The following is a 27,884-nucleotide window of genomic DNA, read 5'->3' as shown; positions in this document are numbered from 1 at the left end:
ACTTGGCAGTAATCATTTATTTTTCTAAGAATGTTATAATAAAAAATATGCAACACGCATTAAGTGAGACAAAGGAACAAGGTTATGCTTATGACAATATAACTTGTATTAATAGAAATCCAACTTACAACACATAACTGTTTTGCATATACAAGTACTCGTATGCATATGATGCAACAAATATATTTCAATACAAGATATATAGAGGTACTGTAGATGTTCTGTTTAGTACACAGAGTAGATTTTAGTGAGATTAGATGCATTGTAAAGAACAATAGTACACAGGCAACATTACATAACACAAAACAATAGCATTCATTGTAGGTTTATTAGCAAATTACACCAGTTAAACAATTCTTAGTGTCTTCATGTTAAAACAGTACAAGGGTGTTAAATGTAGATGTTTTCCTTTAATATGCCATTTGACTGTGTAATATAAAAGTCAAGCCGTAAATAGTTTTTATGCCATACATACACTTTGCCTTAAATCCTTAATTTTAACTTTGACATTTTGACTTTAATTTGAGTTTAATATTTGGTTAAATACAAGTCCCAATTAGCTTTCACTTATCCAAATCCTGCCCAATGAGTTTAAAAATGTCAATCTGTGATGAGGGAGATTGGTTTAGGCTTTTTTTGATAAAGCCCTTAATTGAAAAAGTCTTTGGAAATGGCCTCTACAAAGTTGGGTGCTGACATGAGAATTCCAATGGTGCAGAGGATAGTGAACAGAGAGAACGCCATGAGACAAAGCCTGTCGATAACAGCTGCAGCAAATTTCCACTGGTTGCACACAGACTCGTCCTCGTCTTGGTTACGGAAGCGTTTGGCAATGTAGCGCACTTCATCCAGGATCTTGGCCATCTCTGGTTCCAGGCAGCCTGCAGACTGGCCCTGACCTGCGGGGAGGAGAATATCCTCCTCACCAGCACGGCCAACCAGCCGCCCGCAGAGGACTCCAGATTCAGCAGAGGTTGCAACTGTAGAGTAGTGGAGGCTTTCCAGGCCACGGACGCCAACACAGAGCAAGTTGCCATTTTTGGACTGGGAAGTGCTAGCATTGAGCTCCATGCTGGTCAGGCTGCTCCGTGGAGCCTTGTTGTGACAGGCTGAACGTACCCGCTCTTCACCCGGGCGCTTCATGCGTAGGAACCAGGCACACCAGTTCAGGAGAATTACACGGGTCTTTGGGATGAAACAGTAATGAATGAAATTAATTAAAAATGGTTCTTGATAACTTGTGATAAATTAAGGATACATCCACCAAAGAACATACAAGTCTGTCTTCATCTTTCCTTCTACATGTATATTTCTTTGTGGGAACACACACGTTCACTTTCACAGAAGCCCAATCAGCTCTTTGTTTCACAGAGGTGCTTCAGATAAAACCAACACTTTTCCCAATCAGTCCAATCACAATGAAACAGTGATTATATCATTGCCCCAGAAAATAACAGTTTTTTGATTGGTGTCACGTACACAACTTCAAATGTCTGGTAGTATAAAGTATATTAAATAGCACATGTTTGTGTTGTATCCTTCATTGATAGGAAAACATTTTAAAAAACACTATTTGTGAAGATTTGTGTTTATGTTTTCATACTTTCACAACTGGATAACACACTTTAGGATATTTGAACACCTAAACACCTCTCAGCACATTTCATGTTAAAAATACCATCTGGTTTACACAGTGTCCTACTCAAGCAAATGAATATTTATCCTAATGAAGTTAAGCTAAATCGACTTTAACCTAATAAAAAACGAAAGCAGCATAATCAAAGCTAATCTCGATAGTTTATCATAATGCACTCTACAGTTTTGGGGTGTGGCTCGATGGAAATGACTAAAGTGTTGTTAATGGATAGGTGACAGATAATTGTGTTATATGAAACGACACTCACCCACTTTGGCATCTTGGCTCCATCAGGGTCATGGTGGTGATATTGTAACACAATAACTGTAGCAATTACAGATAGACCAACAATGACCATGGTGGTGGCAAAGTACTGAGCTGGGGGAAAGAGAAAAAGAGGAGACAGTTAGAATTGATACAGAAACTTGTGTCATGCATATGCAGGTAACATTATGTGAAAAAATAAGCAGGATAAAAACATTTTTCAGTATGAGTTAAAGGGCTCACAGAGAGAAAAACTCCCATCTTGCCTCAAGCACACTTTTTGATGTGTCTAAACTAAATACATTTGCATTTCAATGTTTTACATATGGTGCCTCTGATCTCTAAATAGAAAAAATCCATGTGTTGGTTGGCTGCTTAAACTTACTTATACTGTGACATTGGGAGAACTTCTGATGAAAAATGAAAAACTACACACATTTTCACCAGTGTCTTCCCATTGACAGCAGATGACAACCATGGCGCCTGGCTTACCTATTAAAGGCACCGAGTCCGATGTGGCGGGCATAATCTCTGCAACCAGCAGCATAAAGACAGTCAGGGAGAGCAGGACCGTAATGCCTGGCAAGGAGGCAAAATCTCAGTAAAAATTCATAACAAAACTATTAAATGGTAAGAGAAGCGTAAAAATCACACAGTAATGACAGGGCTTCATGATTCTTTGATGTTAAATGTCTGCACAAGTTGGATGTAGAAGGTCAGTCAAACGCACATCTCCATATTGTAAAAATATGCACAAAATTAAGTGCGCTGTTCCCAGATTTTCAATGTTATGTATACTAAACATTTTAAAAGTTTCCAGTTGTAATATACAGAGTTCCTATTTGATGTTTTCATTTTGTTCCTATTTTGCGTAAAGTCCTCCAATATGTTCCATGTATTTGTGATGCTTCTCTTCCACAAATTGGGTACTGCACTGTAGCCAAATGTGACGGGGAAGCTTATATTGTGTCACAGTCGCTGACTACATCACCTGAGAAGGTTCAAGCACGGAGAGAAAATGGCTTTCTGTTAGAATACCTGTGAGCAGAGTTTTCTCTAATGAGCTGACATCACTAAGCCACTGGCTCTTTGGATGTCTCATTATAAACCTGAACTTCTCAACAGGATTAAGTCACATCTTAATTAACTGTAGGAATGCCGATGTACATTAGACATCTCTGGGGAAGAAAACTGCCTATATTTTCTTATATTCTTATATCTTTAAAGAAAAATTGGAGCATGTGAATCCTTTTAAATTTGTATAACCGGTATACTGTAAATATCATATCGAATTATGTATACTGAAGAGAATAACAGTTAGCCATAGTTAACCTAAATAAAGCAAATTATTTTTGTTCTCAGTTGTTTTTAGCCATGTACATTATGTAATTCTATTGGCGAGATTTTAAGCATTTAAGAATTATATCTGAATATCTCAAAAGCAAACTATCTTAATCTGGAAATATAATTTCTAAAAGTAGAACATAATAGGTTGCTGATAATTTTTCAAATATTATTTTAAATGCTATTTTGTAATGCAAATTTTTTAAACAAAAGATAATCAACCCTTTGAACAAATAAGGAGAATTATATAACACAGGAACACAGTATTGCTGATAAAAACTAAGATTATAAGCAACTGTTTACAACACTAAATACAGAGTCACGATACAGACACTATGATAGAAAAGATTCACATAATATTACTGGTGATCCAAATGTGCACAAACATGATTTTCTCGACAGCGCAATGTTATCTAAATAAAATCAGGGTATAAATGCAGCCATGAAAACACATTTCTCAACAAAGTGTTCACCCATTCTCAAATAATATAATGACTTCATATATCAGTAAATCCACACACACACACACACACACACACACACACACACACACACACACACCAACCACACACAACACACACACACACCACACACAGCACACACACACCCACACACACACACACACACACACACACACACACACACACACACACACACACACAACACACACACACACACACACACACACACACACACACACACACACACACACACACACACACACACACACACACACACACACACACACACACACACACACACACACACACACACACACACACACACACACACACACACACACACACACACACAGCTAGTGTTATGTCAGCATGAAATGGGCTCAAACATTCAAGTCAACTGTGACAATTGAGATAAAATCATACCGTTTTCCCGGTCCACTGACAGTTCAGTCACTCAGTGCTGATTATCAGATTACCTCACAAGGCCACAGAGGAAGTGGATAAATGAAAGAAACATTGTTTTTCACAGAAAGACTGATTACCCAGGAGACAAATGGGCTAGGACAAACAATTATTGTAGATGGAGAACAATTTGAGGTAAAAGAAAAGTTGGCTCTGTGTCGAACACTATGGGGCTGTAAAAGATTGAATTAGTTTATGATTTTGTAAGTTTTAACCTGTATTATTTGAACTGCATTAAACCACAGGCAAGTCAACATGGCATGAAGACGTGCAGCCTTTTAACATTTCTGAAATATGAAAATCAAAACTATGGCAGCGTTCATGGTTGAAAGGGTTGTGTTGTTATATCTCTCACAGGCTCCGCCCTCTACTGGACTCTATGGGTACTCCCCTCGATCCTATCATGCAAGCATTCATTCACTGAGACTTTATAGACGTAGCCGGCCTGGGCGGGCCTACCTGAATGCGCGCGCATCTCACCGCATAAAAGGAGGCCTCGCCTCCTCACTGCCATCCCTTTCTCTTCAGCAAGGCAATGAGTAACTGAGTGAAGAGAGACGGACAAAGAACCTTTTTACAAAAGCATATGAAGGAAAATTGACTCACCTGTGGAGCGCCCCTGTCCTTAGTGTCCGGGCTCCATTGAAGGTGACGACCCCCATTGCCGGTGTATCGAGTGCCTGGGGTCCGACCACGCAGCGGCCAACCTGGCTCCGACTGCAGTCTGCAGCGCCTGCCGACTGATTCCTCGCCCAGGCCGCCATCAAAGGCTGGCGCTGTTTGAGGGGTGCTACGTCTCGCCGGTGGAGGACCCAGAGCTCGACGTGGTGGAGATGGAGGACCTTGAGCAGGGAGTGCCCTTCGTCTTCGCCATCCCAGCGGCCCATGCGGGTCCGGGCGTCGGAGAGAGGGACGACGAAGATGACACCTCGTCGCCAGGAAGGCCATCAGCACAGGTCTGCACGACAGGACTTCTTGGCGGTGATGGCTATGGCGGCGGAGCGTGCAGGCTTGAGTGTCTCTTCTTACCACACACCCACACAGCCACGTAATGTTGACAGTACAGTTTCCCCACTCGCTGCCCAGGTTGTAACTCCAGTAAAGGAGGCAGCTAGTGCGCATGCGCGGGTGAGGGATAAACCGCGCTATGCGGGTACAGGGACATTATGGCCGGCGTAGCAGGGTTAGGAAACAATTAACGCCAAGTGTAAAAACTCCGCTTGATGTTTTTCACTGTTTGGGTGAAAACATCATGGCGGAGCGAGCGCTCCCACGGGAGTGCGCCGCGGCACGTTCAAGGACCTCAGTAGAGAGTCAGCCCTTTCTGTGTCGACCCCCCATGGGCAGAGCTTTCCTTCACGGGGAGTTTTGCGGCGGGGCAGGTCGCCAGAGAATACCAAAGCTTTATTGCTGGGGCCCCACAGTTGATTACACATCCCCTAACACAGTGTTATGGGGAATGGAAACGCAGCTGCGTGTTAACGGAGTGGATGGACAGGACGCTGAGACGGGGTTATTCACTCCAGTTTTGCAGCATCCCTCCTCCGTTCACAGGCATAAGAGAGGCAAAGCTATCATCCCGAGGGGAGGTTCAGGCCTCAGCAGAGGTTCAGGCCTTGGTGCAAAAACAGGCAGTGTCTGCTGTGCGCACGCAAGACAGAGAGGGGGGGCATTATTCCCTGTACTTCCTGGTGCCCAAAAAGACAGACGAATTCAGGCCCATTCTGGATCTTCGCAGTCTGAATCTCCACATTGCACGCAGAAAATTCCAGATGTTAACTATAAAACAGTTACTGGGACTGGTGCAGCCAGGCGATTGGTTTACAACCATCGACCTGAAGGACGTTTACTTTCATGTCGGGATTGCTCCGAAACACAGAAAGTATTCGCGTTTTGCCTTCCAGGGGGTGGCCTACGAGTACAACAGGCTGCCATTCGGCTACTCCCTGTCCCCGTGCACGTTCAGCAAGTGTGTGGCCGCAGCGCTCCAGCCGCTGCGCAGCCGCGGCATGAGAGTTTTCTTTTATCTGGACGACCTCATAGTTATGGCCAGGTCCAGGGAACGGGCAATGTTTTATACAGCCCAATTGATCCTACACCTAACCAAATTGGGTTTTGCGATCAATTGGAAGAAGAGCACCCCCATACCTCACCAACAGGCGTTGTATTTGGGAGTGGTGCTCGATGCAGGCAGGCTACGCGCCACCCTGTAAGTGGAGGGCAAACCTCCGGTTCTGGGGGTCCCCGGATCACCTCCGGAGGGGGTCTCCACTGGGACGGGTGACCTCCTACATCACAGTGTTCACGGACGCGTCCGGAACAGGATGGGGAGGGACCTGCCTGAAGAGAGCTATAGGTGGGCGCTGGGCTCTGACAGAGTTTCGATACAGCAACCTCCTAGAGCTACGGGCAGTAGTGTTAGTCCTCCGGCATTTCATGCCCCTAATTCAGGGGAGACATGTAATGGTCAGGTGCGACAACAGCACCACAGTGGCTTATATCAACAGGCAGGGCGGAGTCCGCTCCGCCTCCTTGTTGACCACAGCGGAGGAGCTGTGGTGATGGGCCTCAGAGGTGGTGTTATCTCTGAGAGCCCTCCATGTCCCGGGACTGGAGAACAGAGGGGCCGACCTCAGGTCGAGGGGCGGCCCCCTGCCAGGCGAGTGCTTCACCCGGAGGTGGTGAAGCAGATCTGGGCCCAGTATAAGGTTTTATCTCTTGGACATGTCTGGCTCTTTCTCCTCGTCTGTGCTTGCTGGGGCAACACAGAATTTGTAGGGGAGGGGGGGGTTGTGGGTCAGTTGGCATCTGACCCCCTCCCCGGACGTGATGCGCCTTCACCTTTCCTGGGCCCTCTGAGGGTCCCGAGATAGGCAAGAGGCGCGCTGGCCCGTTACGGGCGGAGGGGCTGCCCCCCTCCTGCCGAGAGGCAGGGGGAGGATAGCCCCCCCACATTTTTTGTCCTCTCACACTCTGCATGGGGTCAGTGCTTGAGTGTGAGGCATGGGCGCTGGCGCTCTCCCTGTTATCCTTAGGGATTCAGGAAGGCAGGTGCGTAGTAAGCCCATACGGGGCCGAGGGGGCTCTCCCCATCCGTCTAGGGGCGGAGGGGGGGGGGGTCCCCCGGCACTGTTTTTTGAGCACACTTTCTGCGAGGCAAGCGCAGCAGGGTGTGCTCTGTCAGCCGCAGCCCAGATTTCTCCTCGGTCACAACCGGGTTAAAGGAGAGGGGGGGGCAGCAGCTGCTGACCAGAAAAGCCGGTCAGGGGCAGTAGGGTGGATTGGTGTTGGACGACAGTGCGCGTATACATCAGGGCTCCACCCACTGTACCCATAGAGTCCAGTAGAGGGCGGAGCCTGTGAGAGATATAACGGGGGGTTACGTATTGTAACCCTTGTTATATAAACACAGGCGGAGCCCTCTACTCAGGGCACTGTCTGTCCTGTTCCGCTCGCTGAAGAGAGGTATAGGATGGCAGTCAGGAGGCGAGGCCTCCTTTTATACGGTGTGATGCGCGCGCATTCAGGTAGGCCCGCCCTGGGCCGGCTACGTCTATAGAAGTCTCAGTGGGAGAATGCACGCGGGATAAGGTAGTACCCATAGAGTCCAGTAGAGGGCTCCGCCTGTGTTTATATAACAAAGGTTACAATACGTAACCCCCCGTTACAGGCCGAAGTGGCTGGGATTCCTGCGATGGTGTGAGGAGCGGAAAATAGAGGAGGACATGTTATGGCAGAATCTTTATTACAGCGTATTTCTGGCATATTCATTAAGGTCACATGGTAAGCTATATGATGTGTGTTACTGAGATGGGTCACACATGAGTTAGAGAGACAATGGTCGTTCTGAATCATCAATAGATGTATTCATTTTAAGTGAGTTGACACCGAGGTTAGAGGAAGTTCAGAGAAGGCCTAAAACAGTTAACCTTTGTTAGTTGACTACTCCTAAAGGATGTCATGAGATAAGTACACTTTCGACATCTGGAACATAAGTATAGCATTCAGAGGCAGAACATGTGATGTTGTGTGTTAGTTAATGTAAGGAAAATTAGGGTGCGTCATTTTAGAATCCTATATATGTCTCTGTAAAGTTCTACTGGGTTGGAGCATTGCTGTAGGACTGCTTGAGAGCAGACGTAATGTTTTCCTCGTTATTAGTGCGAATGCTGTTTACACTGTAATTAAGAGATTAATAAGCCCGATCTGAGTTGAGGGAGTTAAAAAGATAAAACTTGCCTCGCGACTCTGTGAATTCACTAAATACAAAAGTGGAGGTTTCCATGTTTTGTCAGGCCGTAATGTAGAGTCTGTGATAAAGCGCTAAATGTTTTGGTATACCATAGTTTGTTGTTAATTGGTCAAAGAAGCCCCCCTTCTCCTGAAAAGGCTGAGAGCTCCAGCCGGGGTGTGTCTGTATTTGTCTGTGAAAGTATCTCCCCCCTCCTTCCAATTCTGTAAAAGAGGAGACCCTTTGTTTTATCAGCCGTGAGAGCAGCAGTGTGTCTGTTTGCTCTTTTCTCTGATGCCTGAAAGAAGGAGTGAGTTTAAAAATAAGGAGTAGAAGATCAATGAGTGATCTGAAGTTGGAGTGAATACATTGAAAATGAATAGATCAATGTGTGATTTTATGTAGTAGATATATTGAAATAAATAAAAAACAATAATTTCTTGTTTTTACCATAGTTTTTGTAGGATACAGTTACGTCACATTGTGGTTTTTATGAGAAGTTTTGAGAACTGATTGTTACCATTGAATTGCATTGTGAATTTCATGGTATTTGTCATTAACTAAGAATTGTACTTAATTATATTTCAAAGGAAAAAGTTATATTACATACAGTAACATTAAGGGAAAGTAAAAAGAGATTTACTGAGTATATGAAGTAGCTCTATTGAAATAAAAAGATTTCGTTTTTATTTTCACCTAGAATAGATATAGGAAGAAGAGTACAACACATTTTTGTTATATATATATATATGATATATAAGTAAAAATAAGAATAACTAAATGAAAGGGTTACAAATCATTTGGGGGTCGCTATGGGCACTAATAGCATTTTTGCCAAAATGGCATGGTAATTTGGGATTTCCTCAAAGTGGGAGTTTTCACCATGCCTCCTTGATATCACTGCGAAAAAGAATGTCGAAAAGATTTGAAGAAAAGATTAAAAAAGCAAAAGTAAGGGCCTGCAAAAAAGTTAACAAGAAATGGTCTAAACAGCTTGAGAGTTTGAAACTGTGGGAAAAGGAAGCTGAAAATAGGAAGAGGGTTGAGCAAGTTTGTAAGAGCGTTAGAGTGTTTGTCTCATTGAGTACTGATGATGCAAGTGAAAAAATGATAAAAATGACTCCTCAAGGCCTGATTGAAGAGGTGACAGGCTCAACTTATTACACATCGCCATTTTGTAGGGTTGTTGCAGATTTTTAGCCAAAATGGTCTCAAGATGGCTCTTTTGAAAAATCTGACATAGCAATGTTGAAAGACCTCATTGATCAGCCTCGCCCGTTTGCCCCCCCTGATTGGGATTTTGAGTACATGACAGAGTGCCTTGGGGTCTGGAGCGCCATGGGTCGAAAGGTCAGCCACACAAATCAGATGATTCATAGCCGGCCAAAAACAACAATGATCAGTGTTCACAAAGTTGACTTTGATCTGGACTGTCCAATACAGCCTCCACAACCAATTAACAGAGCTCTGCCTGCTGCACAGCAATCCCATCCGCTGATGAACAGGGGAGCCGAAGGGGGAGATAATGTAAACAAAGCTGAGACTTCTGCGAATAACCTTGGGGCTTTGTCACCCCCACCATACAGGGGGCTGCTAGAACAAGCTATGAAGCAGCCTGCTTCTCCATGCACAGTAAAATCCCCTTTCCCTTTCTGGGCCAGTACTACTCCAACAATGGAAAGACAAGATCAGGAACTGTTTATCAGTCAGGTGCACCACCACAGCCACATTTCTCACATGGCAGGGTGCCAGGTTGACTGATGTAAAGAAATACTGCTCACATGCTGAAACTATTATTCAGGATGATAAAAATCACGATGAAAAGAAGACCAAAGTCAACATTGAGAAACTTCAGATGGTTCAACTTGCTTATTATTCAACAGCAGCAAACAGAGGAAGAGGAAGACGTGGAGGCAGAGGAAGAGGTGAAAATAGAGGGAGGGGACAAGAAAGGAAAACTTTCTTTGGAGACAGAGATACCTGTCACAGGTGTCATCAAAAAGGCCATTGGGCCCAGGATTGCACTGAAATACTACCACAGGAATGGGATAATGATCAAGGAAAATCATACCCACCAATTGGAGATGTGTCAGTAAATAGACCATTTGCCAACAAGAACCGCCCATTTCAAAGATCATGACTTCCCGAGCAAGTCTTAGATTCTACTGCCATTCTACAGGAAGATAGTGAAAGTCCCCAACCAAATGTTTCTGAAATAACTAATCAGTTCTACCTTTCTCTTCGCTACAAATCTGAAGAACTTCCAATGTTCAAAATAACAATTCACGGCAAAACCTACGAGATGTTGGCTGATACAGGAGCAACTGAATCTTCATTGAGATCAATAACAGAGGATTTTGAGATGACTAAGGACATAAAGACCTGTATTGGAGTTACAGGCACACCTATAAAATGTGGAGTGACTAAGCTATGTCCAGTTGAATGCAAAGACTTTGATGTTTCAAATATACGTCACAAATTCGTGATTGTGCCAGATTGTCCAGTAAATCTGGCAGGAAGACATCTGCTGTGTGCGCTAGGCCTGACTATTGTATGCAATGACAATGGTTTAGAGTTGAGGAAATCTGAGGTTGTTGACGGGCTTTTTGATCTTATAACATGCCACTCCCCAAGCACTCCTGAGTCTATTAAAAACCACCCGGCGTTGAACGGGGTCCGAGAACAGTTATGGTCTACTCATAAGTATGATGTGGGTCTAATTAAGGATGCAACACCAATGGTTGTGGTTCCTAAATCTGATTACCGACCTAATAAACAGCAGTACCCTCTGAGACCTGATGCAGAGGAAGGCATGGCTCCCATTATTGAGCAACTCCTAAAAGACGGAATAATTGTTCCAGCGCCAACATCTCCATGTAATACTCCACTTTTCCCAGTAAAAAAGGCTGATGGTGAAACTTGGCGACCTGTTCATGATTTGCGTGCTGTAAATGAAGCTGTATTTGCTCGAGCACCTGTTGTACCTAACCCAGCAACAATCTTATCTTCAGTACCTGGCAATGCAGATTGGTTCACTGTGATAGATTTGGCTAATGCATTTTTCAGTGTTCCAGTTGATCCTGAATCTCAAAATTGGGTTGCATTTACATTAAAAAACAAAACCTTTTTTTTTTTTTTTTTTTCAGCTTCCTTGCAAGAGAATTTGGCTGGTTTTATGTTTCCTAGGAACAGTACCTTAATTCAGTACATTGATGATTTGTTGGTATGATTAACATCTGAGGAGAATTGTACTGTTGACACAAATGCGTTGTTACATTATTTGGCTTCACAGGGGCACAAAGCGTCCCAACGAAAACTCCAATTGGTGAAAAAACAAGTGCACTATATACTGTAAGACATGAGATATCTCAAAACAGATGAACAATTGGCAAAGACAGAATTAAAGCGGTATTGTCAATACCTAAACCACTGACAAAAAAGCAAGTGCTATCTTTTTTGGGATGCACAGGCTATTGTTGACAATGGATTTGTAATTACGCAAAGTTATCTCAACCATTGTCAGACATTGCGCATGCGACAACACTGACTGCAAACGACTCAGTGACTTGGACTTCTGACGCTACTGACTCGTTTGAAAAACTGAAGGAAGAGTTAGCTTCTGCTCCTGCCTTAGGCATACCTGACCTGTCTAAAGATTTTAGCTTAGCAGTGGATGAGAAGAATGGGTACTATAATGCTGTCCTGCTTCAGAAACATGGCGACAAACTTAAACCAGTTGCTTACTATTCGCAGAGACTTTCAGCAGTTGTGAGAGGTCTTCCTACTTGTTCTATATCTGTGTTTGTGTTTTATTTGATTTCTCTCTGTTTCATTCTTTCCTGTTGTGAGTGCTAAATTGCCACAACAGACATATGCACGGCGGCATCTTGGTCAACGCCAGGCCCCTTCATAAACAGTGGCGAGCCGTGAGCTTTATACCTAGGCCCTCTGACCCCCACCCCTTCCCTCGAAAAAAGAAAAAAAAATAGTTATTACGTCACAGCATATACTTCAGCGGAATATCAAAACAACGGCCCAGGGTGCAAAACGCATCAATGACAGCGACCCTCTACCACACAAAACAACACCTGTGAACCCAATTTGTGTTCTTTGACATTGAAAATGATATTGCATTGTGTTTCTTACTTTCGTTGCCGTTGTATGTCTTAAGTGTAATTTGGCATGCTTTTATTTTGAAGGTGAGTTCACGCTGTTGACAGGAAGTTGTTGTTGCTATGGAAACAAGAAAAGTTTCACAGCGGGCGGAACTTGTCATAATGTCCGCGATAATAAAACCCACCCATTTAGAGGGAAGATATGATTGGTCAATTGTACTGTCATTTGACATTACTCTCTCGTTCAGTTACTATAGCGGGCCCTCTGTGAATCGCAGAGAGGGCCAGGCGAGCTTCTTTCATGTAACCCCTACATTCAAACAGAGAATGAACAGGCAGATTCGAAGGATTTATTTCTTTGGAAATGTTATTTTAAATACAATTAAATCAAGTTTTTTTTCGGTAAAACTAATGAAAAATATAACAAAAATAATATTAAAAAAATATATATTTAAAAAAAATATTATTTTTTTTAATGTTTTTAAATATTATTTTTTGGAATATCTTAGGCCCTCACAGAGGGCCTAGAGGGCCCTGACGGCTCGCCACTGTTCATAAAGTTTTATCTCTTGGACATGTCTGGCTCCTTTTCATCGTCTGTGCTTGTTGGGGCAACGCAGGACTGGTGAGGAGGAAGGGGGGGGCTGTGGGTCAGTGGGCATCTGACCCCCTCCCCAGACGTAATGCGCACATGGGCCCATAGGGGCTGGAGGACTCTTTCCCCCCTGCTTTAGGGCAGGAGGGGGGAGTCCTCCACGTTATAGCACACCTCCGCGGGGTAAGCGTGTCAGGGTGTGCTCTGTCAGCCGCAGTCTCTTTTCTCTCCATGGTTACGACCGAGGGAGAGGTGAGTGAGGCACAGCGGCTGCTAACCAGAAAGCCAGTCAGAAACAGTGAGATGGAACAGTGTTGTTGTGGGACGACAGCGCGTGTATACATCGGGGCTCCACCCACTGTACCCATAGAGTCCAGTAGAGGGCGGAGCCTGTGAGAGATATAACGAGGGGTTACGTATGGTAACCCTTGTTATATAAACACAGGCGGAGCCCTCTACCTCTGGGGCCCTGTCTGTCCTATGCTGCTTGCTGAAGAGAAGTAAAGGATGGCAGTGAGGAGGCGAGGCCTCCTTCTATGCGGTGAGATAAGCGCGCATTCAGGTAGGCCCGCCCAGGGGCCGGCTACGTCTATAAAGTCTCAGTGAATGAATGCTTGCATGATAGGATCGAGGGGAGTACCCATAGAGTCCAGTAGAGGGCTCCGCCTGTGTTTATATAACAAGGGTTACCATACGTAACCCCTCGTTTTTGCAGTAATGTTGTTACAGTAAAAAGTCAATGAATTTCAAGAAAATCTGTCAGCTCACTAAGGCACTTAACATCAATGATTTAAGAAACTATATAATGGGTCAGATGTGAAAAAGCAACACAAGCAACGTGTCAACTCTGATGTCAGGATCTGGGCCACTGTGTGTAGGGCAGAGCTGGACAAATATATGAAGAACGCTGAATACCTACACATTATATTAGCAATGCAATGGCAGAATCCAATAGTATGGAATAGTATGTGTTAGTTATGTGTAAATTTTTTGACGATAGAGTTGAGTGAGTGTTGCACCGCAGCTTGCTGAGGGGTGATGAGAGAGATGTTTCTCATTCATATGGATTACGAATGATTGAATCATTGGTCTCTAGCAGCAGCCAAGGAGACACAGAGAGAAACACATTTCTGCTTTGGCATGCAACGATTAGAAACTAATGCAGCCTAAAAATACTACACAAACAATTCTGAATGTTCTCATTAACTGGTGCATGTACTTGAATAACAACATTGTGCCCACATATTCAGTAATGTCTTACACTCTGCATATTTTGTCTACGTTTTTAAAACTACTTACAGATCAAAAACAAACAAATTTAGTAGAGCCTGCTTGGAGGTATGCGCCATAGCCCATGGGTCCTCTGAATTCCCTCATACAAGTAATAAGGATGTCATATTCTACCTCTTTTATATACAGTATAGAGGAACAAAAAATATGAGAACAATCTTTCACAAAAATAAAATGTACCTCTAAATTGCATCAACCCCTCCGTTTACAGTAATATAAGTTCATAAAAAACAATGTATTGCACTATAGGAGAGTATCATTGGATTGCATTAAAGTCTCTAAGCGTCACTGTGTTTATTGCCACTAATTAAGGAAAGGGCTGTACATTTAAAATGTCAAAGCATCATGAAGAAAATCAGCTGAAGGTTATGTACTGCAATTAATGATGTGCACTATTTCGATAATGTTGCCAAAAATGAAAGTGTGTGTGTTTGTGTGTGAGGGTGAACCTAGTGAAATCTTCTCCCCAGAGTCAGCAGGCAGGAGGAAGACGAGCAGGGCCAGGGTGGAGATGAGGACGCAGGGGATGAGCAGGTTGAGGCCGTAGTAGAGGGTCCGTCTGCGCATCACCACGGTGAAGGTGACGTCCGGGTACGGCTCCTCGCAGCAGTCGTAGAAACGCTCGTTCTTCCGTCCTGGAACCCCTGTGAGACAAAACACAGTCAGCTATGGAGGAATTTTTGAATTTGCAATCCTCTGCACTTCACACTCAGCAGTCTCTTCTTACCGACAAGATCCCACTCTCCATTGGCGATGTAGCCAGTGATATCAGCCTCCACCATCTTCAAGTCCAGAGACCAGCCCCCATATGTCCAGGAGCCAAACTTCAGGTCACATCTCTGGACATCAAAGGGGAACCAGCGAACATCAATGTAGCAGGTGCTCTTGAAGATGCCTGGTGTGGGGAGAAACATTGGAGGAACATTTTATTTGATATGTAGGACACTTCCCCTGCTACTTAAGAGACACAGACATCGATGGAGTTATATTCAGAGCTCTGATAGAGATTCAACTTATCTAGACCATAAGTGTAGTAAATCCCTTAGCCTCCACCTACCAGGCCACACCTGATGCAACTTAAGGCCTGTAATCAGCAGTGCTCAGACTCTCTCCCGTGTCTGCAGCAGCTTGCTGATCCCCATGGGCTCTCTTCACATGCTGAACATTGATGCATATTTTGAGTAAGTTGAGATTATGTTTATTGGTGGCTTATCCTTATCCTGCAAAAGCAATGTTTGATTTGTTGTACCAGAGCGTTGAAGCCCTTCCTGATTTCTATTTTGTGTTTTAGCCTTAAAATCATCACCATCACCTTCACCATCTACATAGATGGTCTACTGCATGTGAAGAAATAAATGCTTAAACTGTTCTTACTGGTGGTCCTCATACTTTGAATGGTATGCCAACGCAGAGGCACTTCAGGAACCCTCCCTAAAACTACCAGCTAGTTTTTACAATAGGTAAAAGGGGGAGATTAAAAAAAAAAAAAAGGGAAAAGGAAATGACAGAGGCCCGCAGCTAAAGAGGCAGCAAGAAAGGTTTTACTCCAGCAAGTTATGGAGCTCACGTGCCATACATCCTAAGGAGAGTAACAAATCCAATACGACAATGAGATGAAAGTGGCCGGTAATTCTTCAGGAGAGACAAGCACCAAACTCATTTCCATCCATGTTTAAGAAAGATATGAGACGTCGGCAGTAAACAAAGTCTCTCTCCTCTCTCTCAGAGCCATGAAGATGATAAACCTCAGCAGGGAATAAATTGAGAAGGGGAGCAGAAAAAATGTAATGACTGTTTTTTACTGCACTGAACCAAGACATGTTATCAGGAAATGATATGGAACAGCCGTCGAGGTCCCATCTGCATAAAGCTTACCCATTTAATGCAGTTGAGTTGAGCTCAAGTGGCGACTGGCTATTTTGCAACAATATGACAAGGTTCATTTGGAACAGTTGAGAGACGGTATGCTTGAGACAGAGGCAATCAACCCAGAATAAATTCAATGATGGAGCTATTTACGCAAGTATTGATTAAGATGCTGCGGCGAGGCCTGGAGAGCAGTAATCACCAGCTGTGACAGGAAGGCCTTCTCATTCAATGTGTTCCCGTGCATGCATGTGTGTGTATGTGTGTTAAAGTACACAGATGGGTTCATTTGTCTTGTAAGACCGCAGAGACAGGCAGAAGTGAGCCAAAAGGGGCTTGTTCAAGAGGAGTGCATCACTGATTAAAGCATCACTTACAGAGCGTGGTGGTGTGAGCCATGTGTTTGAAGCATATGACAATATATTACTGTTATTGAACATTCTAAACACAAAGGGATCATATCATAACAGTTCAACAATGTAGGGAAATACATTTTCATTTTAACGTAATTAACACAGTCCTTAAAATATTCAGAAGCAAGTTAGCTTAGCTTAGCATTAATACTGTAAACAAGTGAACAGCTAGTCACAGGGTTGCCAACTTTGGGTACCTGGCTGGAGTGAGATTTTGATATCATGGGTTTAATTCGGTTTAATTACACATATGCGCACGTAATGACTGCTATCGTGTCAGCATCGGGACCTTAGCATATATATAGGATATATATACAATATATACAAATACACAATAATGGACACAGACTATAAAGGGCACACAGTTTCATTCACTAATGAAAGTCAAACATGTTTGTTTCCACTCTTTTATTGTGTGCCTGTCGCGATAAGCAATTAATTTACTTATCGTACGATAAATAAAAATGAACTCGATAACTTTTCTGACCTCGATAAATTGCCATTTACATGAGGATGTGACTAGCAGTTTGAAAGGATGTTCTTGAATTATTATTATATATTATCATTATGTCAGTGGTCTAAAATGGTCACACAACGGTGCCGACAATATTATCGTTTATCGCAATAATTTCTGGGAAAATGTATCTTAGCTAAAGATATTAACTAAATTAATTATCGTGAGAGGCCTATACATGAAACACACACACACACAAACAAATCTACAGACTTACTCCAAACTGCCAAATATATTAATTAACACACTCTCACTCTCATATACTCTTTGACTCTATTTTGGCCTAGTAGAACAATAAGCAGCAGACTTTTACTTTTTTATAATTTCTACTGGATCTTAGATCTGCGCATGCGCAATACGGGTCGGCAGTTGCGGCTCCAGAGTATTTTTGTTGCGTAATCTATGGTAGGGCTAACCCATACAGTGGTGGGGCTTAAGTCAGTATTTGCAATGTAATTACATACACGCTCCCCCCGACAGTGAAACACCACGCGTGAGGTTTAGATTATTTCCCTGTCTCAATCCAAATTGAACTGTATGAAATAAAAAGGCACATTTGTCTTGTAGTAAATAAAAAGGGCGACCTGGAGCCAATCCTGCAATTTCCCCACAGGTGGAAGAGTTGACATGCTGAAAACCCAACCCCTGCAGGGGGGTCTGGGGGATTCTCCCCCAGGAGATTTTTTTTAAATACTAACATAAAGTACACATTCTGGTACTCTCTTGAGAAGAAAAATAAATAAATCTATTACTACACGACATATTTAAAAAAACGAATGCTATTTTAGTTTTTTGTTACTTTGTTCTGAAAGCTGAACCTGCTGCTCCTCTCAGAGAAAAGAGGGAAGAGGCTGTGTGAATGACTTTACATGGTGGATAAGGGTGGATAGCCCCCATTGTTCTGTGTGTCAAAATGAAAGACAGCCCACACACCTATCAATCATCAAACCGTGGGGTCTTATTTCATTACGTGTTAATTTCTATCAACACGTAATGTTGTATCGATGTATATAGAGATGTACTACAGCAAAAGTATTCTCCGTCGGGACTTCCTGCAACAACACCACGCCGTTATCGTGATTCTGATTGGCCAGAAGACATTATCAAAGATGTTCTATTGAGAAGACGATCACTACGTGACAAAAGTTTTCAAAACCGTTTCTAGTCTTCGGTATTCTTGTTTTTGGCGTGAGAATAGTTTGGGCAGCGTGAGAGCGTGAGATTGAGAGTGAAAGCGTGTGTCACACGCCAGATGCGTGAGAGTTGGCAACCCTGTAGTCATTCACGGTGGCGTTTTTATATGTACAAAAGTGGTGGGGCACGAAACACTTAGATGTTTATATATAAGCTTCTGGTGCTTTTTTAAACACGTAAACAAATAGCTGGCTATCCATGGTTCCGATAGGATAGAGAGAGGGGGGGGGTGTCGCTCTATGCAAGTGAATGGGACTCCCTGATAGTTGAACATCGACGCTAAAGGGCCCCCCACTGCGTTGATAGTGACACCAAGGGATCCTGACATATAGGACGAGTTGGGAGTGAGAATGTGTTGGACAGTGACGAGAATACTAATTTCCGGCAGCGAGAGCTGCGTCCCTAGCAACCACGTTACTATGAACACGCCGACACGGGAAAAAAATGTTTCACGCCGAGAGATGACGATAACTTCACATGGACACTGGCCAATCTAATACCTCTTTAGTAACATACGTAGCACATACTATACATTTGCTTGACAAGAACTGGAAAAATCTTCGTATTCTCCACAAAAATGTGTGTTCGTAACGAGAAATGTGTAGACTCTTACAATCCAAAATGCTTTGCGCACGGACCAATTTCCAAATATTTGGCGGAAATCACGCTCCATTTAAGGCAGGGCCTCGCATATGACGCACACCTGCACACCTATTAGCCTGTTCCACAATTCTTCGTTTTCCGAGGCTAGGAAGGATTCTTGCCTCGCTTCTGAAGCAAGTGACTCGGAAGACATGTGCTACCAAGCAAGCATCCTCGACATTGAAAAACACCCTCGCTGTTTGAGAGCTTGATAACCCACTCCCCCTCCACACCGCTCCACACTCGGTTTGGAACAGCACTTAATGCGGCGGACCCTCCGCGTGAACGCGCAAACGGAGGGGTAGTGTGTAGGGGTAGGGTGTAGGGCGTGGTTTGGGATTGGGCCGTAATTAAAGTCAGATTCACTCGTGTTTTACGGAGCTTACACACGGCGGCGTGCGTTGAAGCTTGCCGGCGGGCATGTCTGAAGCTAGACCAACAACCAATCACCTGAATCTCCCGCCCCGGACACACAAGCAGCGGTTTGATTGGCTAGCTAGAGCTTGTACTGGCATATGATTCGATTGGCTGACGCTTCCGTCGAAGCTTCAAAAGTAGAACATTGCTCTACTTTTGAAGCGAGCAACGCTCTGCTCCCACAATGCAGTTCGGCGAAGCGTGACATCACCCCATTCAAAGTGAATGGGCAGAAGTGTTGAAGCTTCAACGCACGCCGCCGTGTGTAAGCTCCTAGACGGGGCAGTGATATCATAAACCTGTTAATGTACGCATTCAAACACTTTTTTTACCAGCTGTATTCACCTTGCAGGTGCAACTATGTTGCTTTTATCCTGGATAAATTGTTTAATTCATGGATGTTTAAAGTTTAACTTCTTCATATTTGTCTAATAATAGTTCACTTCTCATTCAGGAAGTATGACGCTGCGCTGTCAGTACGCTTTTCCATGTTTGTGATTTGGTCAAATGTTGCTAACCCCGCCCCTTTCATGTGAACGCGCACTAATCGAGTTGATAACCAGCGTCATTGGACCGCTTAGCGAGAGCGCGTTTGTTTTGGGTCAGGTAAGCCGGGTAACTCTAACATATCCAGGGTATGTTGAACTGGATTCGTAGTACAGGCCTCGGATCGATCAGGCTAAGCTAACGTAGTATATGCTCCGTCCACACTCACAACAACGGCCTACAGACATAAATAAACCAGCGACTGTATTCGCCATGACAGTCTGTGGTTTGTACTCGTTTAACTTGTGTCTAGTTTCTGAACAGATATGAGGAGCTGTGAGCTCTGAGTGCTAACAGATAACGGCTGATGTTTTGGTTTTGTGGTTTGCATTGAAGATGACGTCACGGCAGTTTTATGCAGCGTCGCTCCGCCCGCCTAACAGCCGATGGCCCCGCCTACACTGCGTTACTATAGTTACTACCCCAGTAACTAAACTCTAATGGACACACAGCATAAAGTGAGCCTGGCCTACCAAGGCCTGCCTAACCATACCGTACTAAGCCGTGCTAGGTCCTGCAGTGGAAAAGCGCCATTATATAAGTCTGAGGTGTTTCCTAAAACAAGTAGCAAGTCTTACAATTTCGAATCTTTCTTTCATCTGTTTTTACTGACCTGTCAGGACTGATTTAATAGCTCTTACCTGGAGGTAGGTAGGAACAGGTGCCCGAGGAGTTGACCAAAATGTTGGTGTGAAACGTAGCATCAAATCTTTCATCAGCACTGTGGACAACATACAGCTACATCAGTTTTTACTGCGGCGTTAACCAAAGTGCAGCTTCAGTGGAAAACATTTTAATAAATTCACACAGTGATGTAACCTTTGAGAGACCCAGTTTTAATCATGAAGATGCAAAACTAATTTGGATGAGCCACACACAGCGAGCAGGAGATATTTGGTTTTCTATATTTTTCTATCTCATTATAGCAGCAGCAGGTACACGAGGAGTCAGAAGAGATGCAACAACATGTCCCTGGAGATGGTTATTCAGAATTCAAATTCTCCCCCTGATTCGCTTCCCCTAAATAAACTCCCAAGAGCTTAAAGCATGGTTGAGCTGAAGTTGAAAGTGAAAAAGACTAACTTTGAGCAGTATCTAATTAAAATACTCTGAAATGAAGGCTTTCCTCAGAGGGACAATGACAAATGAAGTGCTTTGCCATTTATTAGTGACATGTCTAGCCACATGAATAGATTGTATTTATTTTATTCTGAGGGCTTTTTTTTCATGCAGAACAGAAGGCGAATTTTTCGGAATCTGGTGTGGATTAAAGTTGTATGACTGTATTTCATTTTTGATTTATTATAAAAGGAAAAAAAAACAGTTGTGAAATGCTTTTTTATGGCAACATAAAAAAAGAAAATGTTCAATTTATTAGAGCTTCTCTTATGTGTATCTTCAGGTTTGATTGCACAAGGGATCTGTCTAAACAGCATAAATGACTAAAACAGTCATGAGCCGCTCATTTTAACTTTAGAGTTGCCACCTGCTTCATTTGTGGGATTTGATCATTAAAAAGCAATGAAAAAAAGGGAATCTAAGCCTGTTCGTTCCATCTGTGGGGAAGTTTCATCTGCAAAAATGTCAAGAGCAAAAGGGGGAACTTCACGTAAATCAGCAGACGTAAACATAACAAATCAAGCAGTCAAAAGGTACATCACCATGTTTCAGGTATAGTGAAATGTAAGCACTCAAAGGGATAGTATTTATTTGTTGTGATTTTTTTCTCATGAGGCCCTAATGTGTTTCTTAATGACACATCTTCAACACAAGATAACAGTGCCAACACAATTGATTCCCTTATGTTTAGGAAAAATAATGTAATCTGTGTCTAAAGAATCACAGCCAGTGCCATTGTAATTATAGAGCATAATCCATAATAGCATAATCCCTCTGAGATCCTCCCCATTATATTGTGTAGAGGACAATGCATGCATGCTGAGTCCGACACCATGCATATCCAATTACAGGGAAGCTCTAAGTCAATGGCTCCTTACAATACGTACCTGTTATACAGCAGGATGTCTGGCTTCCAAATGAGATTGTGAGGAAATCTCACATTGGTCACACCTGGATAATCTGATGGATTCCACTGCAGGTAATAATCATCCCAGTACTGCGGGATGCAAAAACATAATGTACTTATCATATTTCACATATATCTATAACATGACCTGTATGTGGCTCTGCGTTAGGAAAGCTTTGCCTGAAAGCTCGACCTGGGATTCACTGTACGTACTAGCAGTGTGTACTAGAAGTGTGTACTAGCAGCGACAGCTACTATAATAGGTAATATAAATGTATGTGACAGCAGGTACGGGTAACATAATGCAGTGACATGCTACAATCATTTTGTTCAATTTCTGTGTCAGGTATAGCAACTTCTGACGAGGGAATTTTGATTTTCCACAATTGAATGCTATTCAAACTGTATGAAGCACAAAGCAATGGATATGTAATACTGTACGTCTTTGAGTGATTTTCAATACATATAAATGAGCTACAGGTTGTAGATTTCAACATCAGCTGACATTTAGACACATTAGTGGAATTTAAGTTTGTGCACAGAATATCAATGCAGTGAAGAGGCAACACTTCTCAAACTAATTAGCAATGTCACTGTTTTAATATGTGTCATTGGAATTATCAAACAGAACATAATCTCCTTAGTAAATGAAACTGTACAATGTGTGTACATTAAAACACAAGTAAAAAACTGAATCTTTCACCATGTCTGACTCTTTGAAAAACAGAAAGCTTTGAAATCTGCCATGTGCTACACTCTCACATTCTTTCTCATTGGATTTGGGGTTTAGTCCTCCTCTGAAAACCCCATTGTTTAAGCGAACCTCCTTTACCAAAACATTGCACTATTGCATTATTATAAAAAGGCTTTGGCTTATCCTTTATAATTTATTTTCAATTTACTCAAACCATCATGGAATTCAAATAAAGGCTGTTATCAGCAAGGAGAAATATAAAGGTCAGTCGTAAATGAAGGCTGGGCAAAATATATGAAGGGATCATTTGGTTGATTCATAATAAAGTGCATTTTGCCCTTATCAACAGAAATACTAAACTCAATCACAAACCACATGTTTACCATCTGCTTCTACTTTTGACATACTTGCTAGCCTACACCAATTGCATATACATTTAAAAGAATGATATAATTTGTCAATGTGATCATGTACTGTGTGGTTCTGTAACCTTACAGAACCATCTTTAATGGCACAAAGTGACTTCCAGAGATAAACATCTTTAAGAAGTATACTATAAGGCAACATATGCTATCTTGACACCTATAGAGATGCTGCTTCGAATGTTGTCTGCGTAATCTTGTGTTTGTACCAAAGTCGATTGTGTGAGGTGTGGAGAGTGAGAGATATTGAGGGAGACCGCTGCTCTGATTCGACGGGGTGATTTAAAGCAGACCAAGCTGCCTTGAAACAGCTTGCTGACAGTGCAGCAGCAGGGAGCCACTGTCACACAATGGACCGGCTGTGATAAAATGTGTGTGCTGCGTTCATACACCCTATCTCAAGGAGGAGAAAGTGAGGAAACTGTGGGTGGTGAAATGGAAAATACTTGTAAATAAAACTATCTGGCAATGACTGCACATTCATTATGTATACATGCACAAACAAATACCAGCTAAAAGGCTAAAGTTTAAGTTACAGTGTATTTACAATTTTTCTTTCAAATCTATAAAGCAAATATGTGGCCACAGCTAGCATGGTTAGCTAGCTTAGAAAAAAAAACTGTAAACAGGAAAAAATAGATAGCATTGCTCCATCCACAGGTAAAGACATTCACCTACCAGCACCTCTAAAGATGAATGATTAACATTTTATATCCTTTTCTGTAATCTTACAAGAATGGACATGTAAGAACCACAATGGGTGTTTTTTGGGGGATAACATGCCTCATTTGACAAGTCTTGTTGCAGCAGTTAGGACTTCAAGAAGACACATCCAAGAAATAGTCTGTCACATAACCCCCCAAAAAACAGCAGGGTGTACTCATGATTAAAAAAAAATTGTGAACACAAACAGGGTAAGTATAAAATGCATGGATTTATCATTTGAAAAGTACACTATGTGGCCATCAGGTTGTGAATCTAAACGTTTCTATAGTTGTAAGAGAAAAGGCTTACCAGTTGTAGCCAAATGTTGGTTGTCAAAACCTGGTTCTTCTCATCCTGTTAAAAAATGATGAAGTGATATTAACTTTTCAGGTATTTCGTTGTAGGTATCTCTCAATTTAAGTTTCACAATGGAGGAATCATCATTTCTAAGAGCCTTGGGTACAGAGAAGGAATTGACTGTAAAGCTGCAACAACTGTAAAGCAATTCAACTTTGAATTTAGGACCTAAAGACGATCACATTAGACTTAAATGATCCAAAAAGAATGTGAATGGAAGATAATTGGAAACAAACAAATACCTGCTAGTTTTGACTTTACCAATATTGGAGAAGTGAACATTATTACATATGAGAGTTGATTTTTAGCTGTGAAGTAAAGGAAACAATCTTTATATAAGCATAAGACCACCTTGCCCATATGTATACTTAGTGATATGTGTGAAGAGTCATTATTAACATACCACATCCATGATCTGCATGAGGGTTAAGCCGAAGTGAACAGTGAGAGACTGAGAGTCATTGCCGACTGGTCTCACCAGTGGGTTGTAGTTAGACATCAGGTCATGGTACAGTCTGTGCTGCTCTGCCCCCTGAAGAGAAACTACAAAAGACAGAGAATCCAGGACAGTAATGTACCTTAACAATTACTTAACAAAAAGGGACCAAGTGTATCTGAGTGCTACACTTCACTAACACATACACTATATAGACAAAAGTATTGGACCACCTACACCTTACACCTACAGGAGCTTTTATGACATCCCATTCCAAATTCTTAGGCATTAATATGACGCTGGTCACCCCTTTGCAGCTATAACAGCTTCAACTCTTCTGGTCAAGATTTGGACTGTGACTGTGGTTCCTAAACGTTTCCACTTTGCAATAATACCACTTACAGTTGATTGTGGAATATCTAGGGGAGAAGAAATTTCACAAACTGACTTTTTGCAACGTTGGCATCCTATTACAATACCACGTTCAAATTCAGTGAGCTTTTTACGACCCAATCTTTCACAAATGTTTGTAAAAGCAGACTGCATGCATGGCTAGATGCTTGATGTTATACACCTGTGGCAATGGGACTGAATGAAACACCTGAATTCAATGAGATTCCCAATACTTTTGTCTTTATAGTGTATGTATGCTGTTAGTGTAATATTTTATTTTGGTGAATACTTTCATAACCTGTAGGATATTTAGCTATTAAGTCAAAATTCCTGACAGTTCCCAACCATATATTGAGTGAAGCTTTCATAGTTCAGGGTTACGTGTTATAGCAGGGGGTGGGACTTAACAGCTATTGTGCAGGTAAGATGTGTTGTGATAAGGGTAGCCCAAATTGAACATTAGACCATTACCACTTGCCACAATGGGCCTCTCACTCAAAACAATAACAAAATAGTTTGGTGGTGTAGTGAAGTAGTGGATCATGGGAGGTTGTCATTGAAGTCAGCCCTGATGATGGAAACCGGTTAAACACTCAATAAGCAAAAAGATTCAATGTTACCCTGTCATACAATGGAGGGAGGGGCTACAAGCTTTTGATTAAAGTCCAATGACTAAAATACTTTGTTGAGTTAGATAAAGTGGATAAAAATGTAATTTATGAAAGCTTGTAAGAAAACCTATAACTCTGACACATGTGAGGACATTGCAAATATGTTGCTATCACAGGAAGAATGCAGTCTATGCATGCAACAGAATGAAATAGATGGTTAACTTGATTAAAATTAAGGATTTATCTTGGGTTAAAAATGATCCGAAACATTTTGGATAATATAAGCACAAAACTCAACAAAGAATATAACATGGGTGAAGTCGTTTTTGGACAAGAGGAAGTGTTACCCATTATACTTTATGTTCAACGATGAGTTTGAGCCAAATAAACATTTCACCCCCATTTTACATCATCATCATTACAGCATTTGTTCACTTCACTAATGGCCACAACCCAATTATCCTAAACTACCTATGAGAAGCACATTATCCCAATGATTTGGTAGATAACTTGTTGTCTGTAGGCATCTCCCCATTCCTCTGCCTTGTGTTGCATCCGGTTATTTCATAAAATAAAAGAAAGACTGAAAGATGAGCTGAAAGCGTGTCTTTGTCCATGACACTATGCCTTTTACCCAACCCGGTAGCTGCCCCCTCCGAACCCCACCAGCCGTAATCAAATTTCATCATGAAGTGCAGCAAGATGACATCAATGTGTGTTTTTGTCCTACGATTTTTCTGCCACACAATCCAGGACATTACTGGCTGTCAGACCACAAAAGGAACATTTCTGAGACATTGCATATGTTGCTGATTTGTGTTCATAAAAAAAAGAAGTAAAGCCTTTCTACCTTTATATCAGATTGAACAGCCTTAATAATATCAAAGAGATGGGCAAGGGATTAAAGTACCACATATGCCTGGACATTTAGATGTGTATGCACGTCACGTGCAGAAACTAAAACGACTTATATGCCTCTTCAGACTCTCGGGGAAGCCTCAATTAACTATAAAGTGTAGAGTGAAGAGTCTGAGTCGATGAACATTTTCCAAATTCTGAGACGCAGCATGTCTTAAATAATTTGTGTGATAATAACCATTTGAGGAACAGGGTTCTTAAGATTTTCTTTTTTTTCCCAATAGTTTTTTTTAATTTGCAGAGAGTGATTTCATTCAGACTTATGATTAGTTTTCTTTTCACAGCACAGGCAGGGATCTGGTTCATACACAGCAATGGAAAAGTTTTGCAACATAATGCGAGAGGCACAACAAGAACAGCTTCACTCTGGTCTTAATAAAGAAACAGTCCATGAAAAATGAACTTAGAGTGATATTTCCAGTGACCAGCAGGTCCATGCTGAAAAAACGTTCTATGTTAAACTTTCTACCAAGTCTTATTTAAATGTACTAGTGAGGTCATTATACACAATTTGCTTAAACATACAATTTAATCACGATAATAACACTACTATATGCAATTAGACATTTATTTTTACAATATAACAATTTTACTGGCTGTATCATTACTTTCATATGATCACTTACTTTTTAATAATGCTTATACTTAATTTATATCATGGGTGTGCTTATCTGATCATATTTTTATTAACGTGTAATTGCCTCTTTTTTGAATTAGTCACTCTATTGCTCATCTCAGTTTTGCCTTTTCTCTGCACTGGCTTTAACGATGTAAATGTAGTGCTTTTTATGTATTGTTAGACGAATAAAGGATATCTGATTATTTCTGATTCTAATGTCACTTAAACTCGGTATTTGGTTTAACAGTTAAGCTATGTAATTATGATTATGATGCTTTCAAATCGATCCAGTCTAACTAATAACATGCAACGCAACAACAACACGTCCCAAAAAAATAGTTAATTTGCAATTGAAGCACACATTGACAGCCTACCTTTCACAGTGAAGGCGCTGACTGCAAGGAAGAGCAGAACATTCACTGAGTCCATGTTGAACCGAGCGAGGAGTGAGAACAAAGCAATCCCTCAGTCCGTCTCTGAGCCGAACCTGACGGGAACCGGAGAATACAGCATATGTGTGAGTGTGAGTGTGAGTGTGAGTGTGTGTGTGTGTGTGTGTGTGTGTGCGCGTGTTCATGTGTGTGTCTGTGTTCATGTGTGTGTGTGTGTGTGTGTGTGTGTGTGTGTGTGTGTGGTGTGTGTGTGTGTGTGTGTGTGTGTGTGTGTGTGTGCGTGTTCATGTGTGTGTCTGTGTTCATGTGTGTGGGGATGGA

At 42.1% G+C, this 27,884-nt stretch overlaps 1 protein-coding gene across 1 annotated transcript; it reads right to left on the bottom strand.

Annotated features, from left to right (window-relative positions):
• Positions 1–8: 8 nt before the first annotated feature.
• On the bottom strand, positions 9–27,705 carry chrna7a (cholinergic receptor, nicotinic, alpha 7a (neuronal)). Its single transcript, XM_034116032.1, has 10 exons — positions 27,546–27,705; positions 24,598–24,737; positions 24,147–24,191; positions 21,997–22,106; positions 20,632–20,711; positions 15,126–15,293; positions 14,848–15,042; positions 2,393–2,479; positions 1,905–2,014; positions 9–1,185 (listed from the first exon to the last, which is right to left on the bottom strand). The coding sequence occupies exons 1-10, from the start codon at positions 27,598–27,600 to the stop codon at positions 649–651; spliced, it is 1,527 nt and encodes a 508-aa protein (XP_033971923.1). The 5' UTR covers positions 27,601–27,705; the 3' UTR covers positions 9–648.
• Between the last annotated feature and the right edge of the window lie 179 nt (positions 27,706–27,884).

Source organism: Trematomus bernacchii, unplaced genomic scaffold, assembly GCF_902827165.1.
Source record: "Trematomus bernacchii unplaced genomic scaffold, fTreBer1.1, whole genome shotgun sequence".
In the NCBI taxonomy this organism is placed as follows: domain Eukaryota; kingdom Metazoa; phylum Chordata; class Actinopteri; order Perciformes; family Nototheniidae; genus Trematomus; species Trematomus bernacchii.
The sequence above is the reverse complement of the archived record's forward strand: the minus strand, read 5'-3'. Positions and strand labels throughout refer to the sequence as shown.

Bases quoted from the DNA above. Each gene is read 5' to 3' on its own strand.
- chrna7a (XM_034116032.1), bottom strand. From the start codon at position 27,600: ATGGACTCAGTGAATGTTCTGCTCTTCCTTGCAGTCAGCGCCTTCACT. The intron at 15,294-20,631 runs GTAAGAGCTATT...TCCCCACACCAG, and splicing joins CTGTTCCTACCTACCTCCAG to GCATCTTCAAGAGCACCTGC. The intron at 15,043-15,125 runs GTAAGAAGAGAC...TTTGTCTCACAG, and splicing joins TGGAGAGTGGGATCTTGTCG to GGGTTCCAGGACGGAAGAAC.